We start from the raw sequence: 7,785 nt of genomic DNA, 5'->3' as shown, positions 1-7,785 counted from the left end.
CGCAAACAATGGTTTTCTTTTTAAGAAGAATTGTTACATTGTCATAATATCAAGAGTGGGTTAGGTAATATATTGAAAGGTGCGCATTGAAATCACGTTTATTTGTGCGCACGCGCCGACGTGCGACGTTACAAATCATGCTTATCGACCGGGCTCGACTCGGTCCATTGCTGCTGCCGGTCCTAAATCTAGATATAGGTACCTCACGTCACAAATCATAATAGGTACGTATATGTACGCGTTGACATGAGCTTTTTAATTTTGCAAACAATACAATTGGAACTCAACCCATTAAATATTGCTAATCTTAGACTAATTTTAAAGACAGGTAATAATTAAATATAACAATAACAAAGCTATTTGCGATCGAGGTCGAATTAGTGTCGAAATCCGTTCATATTATCTCGATGTCGATCGATAATACGTAATAGAAAAGTTCAAAGTTCTATTAGGCTGAAGTGTGAATTCTAATTGGTACGGCATATCGGTGGTCAATCTCGGATAAGATAATCACGATGCAAATAGAAACAGAATTAATTAATGAGAATACATTGGATTGGCCGCAGTGTTGGGACGCAGCGCACGCGTTGCGCCGCTGGCGGTGGTCCGCGGAGACCAATCGCGGCGAGCGCAGACGCGGCCGCTCTGCGCAACAACTTCACTGGCTATTTCTAATTGGCACTCGTGTAGGCTGATGTGGATATTCAGTCTGTTAGCACGTTTACAAGCTAACGTAATCTCACAACGCATTAGTAACACCTTCCGCGTCTGCCGATGAATTACTAATGGCTTTGCTTTAATTAGTGATTAATATAGATATCTTTGAAGATAAACATCGTTAGTGGATTTGTATTAGATGTGATGAATATTGAGATAACTAATTGTGTTTTTTTTTCTAAACGATAGTAAATAAACAATACTGAGAGAATTTAGTAAAGTAAGGTATCCCTTATACCTAAGTACTTTTCGTCTCTGACTATAATGAAGGATTTAGGTAAATTTCAGCAAATATAAACGCGTATAATCAATCGCCTGCCTTGATATACTGTTGATGAAAGTTTTATTTTTTACATTATAGAAGATTTTCAGAACTTAGTAGGCAAGTATACATTTACATCAATCTCTTGCTTGTCATGGAGTAGCACTTCTGCGGTGAAATCAGATTGCATACCATATTGCTTTACCCGAGTTATCTAATTGGACCCTTGTTAAATTATAGATCGTATAGGTATATTAAGCAACTTGTAGGTACGTTAAAAGAGATAACATCTAATTGCGGCACATTTCGATTAAGTATTATTGAACTGGGTATATCTTAAGCTTAGAAAAACGTGCACTTGCCTGACAGGGTCAGAGGTTAATACAGACCAGATCCTTATCTTATTGGACCACTTTCTTATTAGTCAATGATATTTTAAAGTAGAAGTTCACGTTCCTGAACTAACTGACGATAAAAACGTTTAAGTGTGCAACTGTTTAAAAAAGATCACATATCCATAATCAGAAAAAATAATAATATTCTTGAATTGAAATTTCTTCGCAGACATTTTACGTGCTTTGTAATATCGTAATATGAGGAGTGCAATTTAAAGCATTATTGTATATTATATCTGTTCGGCCTTTTAAGTCTTACTTATATTAATTATTTATTTTTGATCTTAGTTCCTAACTAGGTACTTTGATTTGATCTATTCACTTTGATAACTTTGAATCACTAAAACTGTGATGTGAGTATGAGGGTGAATAATTTTTTCATCTTTTGTATGTTCAATCCTACTTTCACTTATTTTTGTCGTGTCATTAGGTATAGAATTAAAATGAAATACATATGTGTAAAATAACTTTTTTTAATTTTCTGCTGGCGGAGGTAACAGAAAGGAACAAATCGGCAACAATTTACATCATTATAGCCTCATAAGTTTTCAATAAATCTTATAAATTAATAGCATCTAACACAAACAAACTTTTTAATATATTAATAATTTATAATTAAGGCACTTTGTACACGGCTTAGGATACAAATATAGGTATACATCTAATTTTGTGTATGACACTTGGCAAATGCCATATGACTAGCGACGTCGCTAATATGCGACACAAAGACTGTACAATTACTTAATCTTAATTAAATCTTATTTTACATTGGTCCCTGAAACACACATTCTTACCAATACTACATTAGTTGCACACAATTATATCTAGATGGTTATTCATTTACAAAAATAATTTAAGCTTAAATTAGCGGTAGTTTAAACAGCAGTTCTTGTTCATTCAGCTAGTAATAATTCGAGATCAAGGACTAATTGAACTCAGTCTTCTCAATAGGCGTGGACAGCGGCTGTGGGTGATAGCGTCGGGTGTCCCGTAGGAAGTGTTTCAGGGCGGTATTCATACGGAGAGGAGCCGGGCGCTCCACAACCACTCTCCAAGTGCTTACTCAGGAGGGACATACGGGAAAATGTCTTACCGCAGCCCGAACATGAATACTTCTTAACATCTGAGTGCGTTTGCAGATGCGCTCTTAGATTTGAACGGTCGGCAAACGCACGACGGCAATGATGGCACGAAAAAGGTTTCTCGCCGGTGTGAGTGCGAATATGTCCTTGCAATAGCCATGGTCGGGAGAATGCTTTTCCACACAGGTGACATTTGCAGGGTAGTGTGTGAGTTCTTATGTGCATCTTCAGTGCACCGAGAGATGTGTATACTTTTGCACAGTACTTGCAGCTAAACGACTTTCTGGCTAAACTTCCTTCAGCTGCAGCACAATGATACTGTTGATGTTTCGAGAGCCCAGAATAGGTCGAATATGACTTTGCACAATCTGGGCATTGGTAACGTGGCCGACGTGGTGCGGATACTGAGACGCCTGAGTCAGATGAGACGGATCCAGGCGAACGTAAATCTTCCGGGCAGGGTGGTGGTGAACAAGAGGAAGGCGGAGAGGCTGGCGAGTAACGGGCGTACATTTGAGGATGCGTAGGGGGTGATAGTGCCGGCGCCGCAGGATAAAATTCTTCCAAAGGGTATGATGGATAAAGTGTGGGCAGATAAGCGTACTGTGGCGTGGGTCGAGCGAGTTCAGTGGTAGGTTCGAGGCGGGCGCGACACGCAGCGAGATAGTCTAGCTGTTGTTGAGGCCATTCCCTTGGTTCTATTTTCACCGCGGCAGTTGCTACTGGCGATGAAGCTTTGTTTGGGTAATTTCCGGTTTTTGACAGATCTTCGGGTTTCGTACTGAGGTTTTCTGGTTCGTCATGTTCCATATCACCTGTAGACAACAGAAGCAGATATTTAATACATTGAATTTTAAAATAAGTTTTTTTCATGTGATTTTGTAGGAAAAATAGAAAATTTTCTTTTATATTTATTATTGTAGTGGCTTTGGAGAGATGTTATGTACTATGTATTTGAAATTTACATGTAACGAAAATATAGGTATATCATTGGTATCTATAATTAAAAAAAATTATTTAAAATATTAACTTACAATTAAAATCAGAATAAAATCGTGTAGACATGTGGGCGGGATGAGGCGGCGTAGTGGGCGGTGTCGCTGGTCGCTCCTCCCGCACCAGTACGGGCCGCTTCTTCAACGGACAATGTGCGTACTTCTTCGTTATCATCGCACGAGCGGTCTGAGAGTCTTCTACAAGCATCTTCACACAATATTCACTGACACTTAACTTCAATAAATAATAAAGAAAGTTCGATACGATCAAATCACAAGTTCACAATAGTTCATAAATAGTCCAATCATCACAATGTTGCGCGGGAGTCGTGAACGGTTCCGAGTTCGAAACGCGAGTGACGTACATGCACTGTTCAGTGTTGAACACGAAGTGATGCGGTGAGGGAAGGACCGCCGCTTATATGCGCTCCCCGTCAGCGTCGACCAGGTGGCAGCGGGTAGGCTGCGCACGTGCGCCGTACCCAATCGGCGGAGGGCGCGGGGCCCGGCCAATGGGGGCGCGGCGCGGCGCGGGGCGGCGGCGGCACCTGCGCCTCCGCACCCGGCGCGGGCACCCGGCAACATCGCTCTTCTGTGCGATATGCCCAGCTTCACCAACTTTCCGGTCGGAGCCGTAGTCGCAGCGATCGCGATCTAATTTTTTGCGCAATTCTTGGGGTTAAGCACCTTTGAACTGAGCTATGCGTCTTTATGAAACGGTCCCGTCAGCATAATAATACCGACGCAAGAGCCGCAGCGCTGCATTTATTATTCAAAACGATTTCAATTCATTTAACGAATGACGTATTACATCCGTACATGCAATTATTATTTAAAATTAAGAACTATTCTATTCATTCATAATCATACCATAGGTAGGTATACAAAGCTAGTTGATATACTTTAAGTAAAAATATTAGTCAATTATGAGTAAACTTATATAAAGTTTACTCATAATTGACCTACTCAACAAAAAAGGTAACTTCTCAAATAACAGTGATGACACATGAATATAGGACATGATGATAATAATAACATATCTTAGACTTAAAAGAAAGTAGCATTATGGTAAATGACCTTGACTTAAGAAAAAACATAATTTAATAGATTTTTAACCGTGAATTATAATTACTGTATAGATAACAACATGCCCATCGTTGATTTGCATTTAATTTAAACAACATTTATTGTCCGTGACCGTGACAAGTGATCAAGTACAGTTATTTGACAAGTCGCACTATAAATTAGCTGAATCTGCAATAAACTCTACGCCTCATATGTCATACAGACGTGTCAGTTGAATGTTGGGATCGTGTGCTACATTCCAAGTTTATTGTGCCTAAGTATGTGTTACAATTAGAAATTATTATCGTACGTAGGTACCTAATCATAATTATAAAATCGATCTTCATTCATCTGTCAAGTCATAAAACATGCGGATCTTAGATGCGGATTTTTACTTTATATTTTTCATACTTTTTCATTTTCCTATCCAAAAAGTCTGTTTTTGAAATCAGGAAATAAAAACTAGTTTCGTGGGGAACGTTTGAAAGCTTCCTTGTGTGCAGGTTTGTATAATGAAGGAAGGAACATTCGCAACCCCTTTCCAACGCGGAAGTATACCTAACGTCCAGAATGCTTTGTTATTATTCACTCTGTGACCAGTGTTAATTCCCACAGAGCTTGTTGTTCCGTGGGTTATTTGTGGATTCTCATTGAAACAAGTTTTGGTTTCTTCTCAACTTATAGTAAGGGTTGCAAAATAAAAAATGCATACGAAGACATTATGCATTCAATTTCATAAAGTGGATATTCACTTGTATTTAGGTACCTACATACAAATAAGGAAGATCCTATCCTAAAATTAAAAAGACATCATAATTTAGACATTGGAAGAAATTGTGTAATTTTGATTGAACTATCCATTTCTAGTTTAAAATGGTTTTCTTTGTTAACATTCACAACACGACAAACGCTGCATCGGTTACATTGTGTTAGTAAGTTGCCAACATTGCAAGAACAAGGTCCAAGCTGATAATCCACATCACGATGACGAGGGCCATATGTGGTGAAATGCATGTAATGACTCAGCCTATATATGTGTCAAGGGATCGACATGGACATCAAATGCTCGATTAATACACAACTGTGACTAATCGCGTTGATCGGCGCTCAATAACAATACCTTAAACCACTATGTCATTACTTGATTATGATGTTATTCTTAGCTTTCATCACTCGGGGAGACATCGAATGTAATGTAATCAGTGAGGCAAATGCCAGTCATTACTTAATTATTATCTTCGGATGTTATGAATGAACTGTTATCGCTTTCGCGCTTGGGAAACGTAAACATTTTAGTGTAATGTAAATAAACTAATATAAACATTTAGTTATTTGTTGAAATAAATGATATGGTGATAAAAGGCATGTTTATCACTTTCAATTAATTGCGTATTTCTAATTGAAATTGGAATCACAGTTGGAATTTATTCCAGAAACCATTCCTGATCTCGAATGTGTGTAATTCGTTTGCCTATTTTAAACAAATATCCTCAATTTCGGAATTGGCTCAAATAAATAAATTTTAGGTAGGTAATTGTATTTTTTTAATGTGTTGAGAAAATGTTCTTGTGATAATAATTATTACAGTCGACATAATAGTAGTCTAATTGAATAGGTACCTACTTAACACACTTATTTTTTTACATTAAAAAATTTAAAATTTCAGTACCTACAATAAAATTAGACAAAAATATATACATAAGTATAAATGTTTGGTTTGTGTACGATTATTTATCTATACCCACTATCAGGATATGTAGACCATACGAGCAGAGACGAGTACATATACTAAAATAAAATAAAAATCTTGAATTGATTCAAATTATGTAGCTATTACTGAAGTATATAAAATGGCAAACCGTGAATTGCGACATATAATTAAAGTTTGACAGGTGTCAAATGGAGTGTCATCAAAGCGGCGGCTGTGTCGGGGTGTGTCGGGTGTGTCGGCCAGGTGTGATGCGCGGGGGCCGGGGCGCGTGCGTAACGGTTCGGCACGAGCGCCTGCTAGGGGACGTGCGCTATGGCGGAAATACCGATGGACAGGGGCGCCGCGGGCAGGTGGTGCGCTATGCCCGGGCCCGCTCAATGTCACACGATTGGCGGTTAATTCCGCGCACTGTAATCACAGCTATAATTTATAACGTGATTTAACAACATTTTGATTTTCTTCAGTTACTGTATGAAGTTTGTGGGTATTTATCGATGTATCAGTGTCGAAAGTTTGGAACGCTCTTTTATAGTTTATATTTTATAATCAAATTATAAGCCATATTGATTATTCCTATAAAATAATTTATTTGCGTTTTATATTTTAGTTACACAACATAATATATCTAATAGGTAGTTTAAAAATATATTTACACTTCGATGCAAAAAATATTTGAAATAAATGTGATTAAATTGAGATTTAACTTCATATTAAAAACTGAAATTCAAAATTACTTTTAGAAGAAGCAGTGTCAATTCAATATTTTAAATAATAATTAAAACGAATATAAATTACTCACACAATAAATTCTTGAACACAAACTATGAAATAGCACTTTCTTTTTTTACGTCCTACAAAGATATTAATATGTTACCTAGTACCTACCTACCTACATTCAGACAGTATTGATAATGATAATCGCGAACTATAATCAACCAAGTTACTTATTAATTTTATAAGATACTATATTTTTTTTAATTTATTAGGTCAGACTTGTGGTCAGACTGATATACAAGATGAAAACGTATCATCTTCCTAAAACAATTGAGTTACCTAACATTTTATGTTTAGAGTTGAGTTGTTGTTAGGTGAAATTTGGAAAGGTGGGAGGAATTCATCATGATACAATATGCACTAATAAAGGTAAATTAAAGACATTCAGTAGGTACAGGAATTCTTTGAGTTTATACCTATACGTCGGTACATTGCATGAATAATAATTTCTTATCTGCAACCGGATATTGTTACGAGTAAATTGGTACATATTTAACAAATAAGTAGGTACTTAGTTCGACGTTGAACAGTACTTACGACGTTTTAGTAGGTATGTATATTTAACAATGAATGAGGGAGACTCTCGTTCTTGCACATTCGAGAAAGGCACAAGCGTTTAGGATTTGTTTGAGTTTGGTAAGGGTTTGTTTGGCGCTTACGCCATTTCGTTCAGAGGGGGTAGCGTGATGCAGATGTGCGATTCGAGTAGAGTAAACTTATTGAACTAACTTTTTTTTTTTGTAAAATCATATTATGTAGTAAGTTACAAGTAATGTGGCACAAG

At 37.3% G+C, this 7,785-nt stretch overlaps 1 protein-coding gene across 1 annotated transcript; it reads right to left on the bottom strand.

Annotated features, from left to right (window-relative positions):
* Positions 1-1,831: 1,831 nt before the first annotated feature.
* Positions 1,832-3,850, bottom strand: LOC123706109 (zinc finger protein SNAI2-like). Its single transcript, XM_045655263.1, has 2 exons — positions 3,491-3,850; positions 1,832-3,271 (listed from the first exon to the last, which is right to left on the bottom strand). The coding sequence occupies exons 1-2, from the start codon at positions 3,657-3,659 to the stop codon at positions 2,319-2,321; spliced, it is 1,122 nt and encodes a 373-aa protein (XP_045511219.1). The 5' UTR covers positions 3,660-3,850; the 3' UTR covers positions 1,832-2,318.
* Positions 3,851-7,785: the final 3,935 nt, after the last annotated feature.

The sequence above is a fragment of the Colias croceus genome, chromosome 3 (assembly GCF_905220415.1).
Source record: "Colias croceus chromosome 3, ilColCroc2.1".
Classification (NCBI taxonomy): domain Eukaryota; kingdom Metazoa; phylum Arthropoda; class Insecta; order Lepidoptera; family Pieridae; genus Colias; species Colias croceus.
Note: the sequence above shows the minus strand (reverse complement) of the source record. Positions and strands in the feature narration are given on the sequence as shown.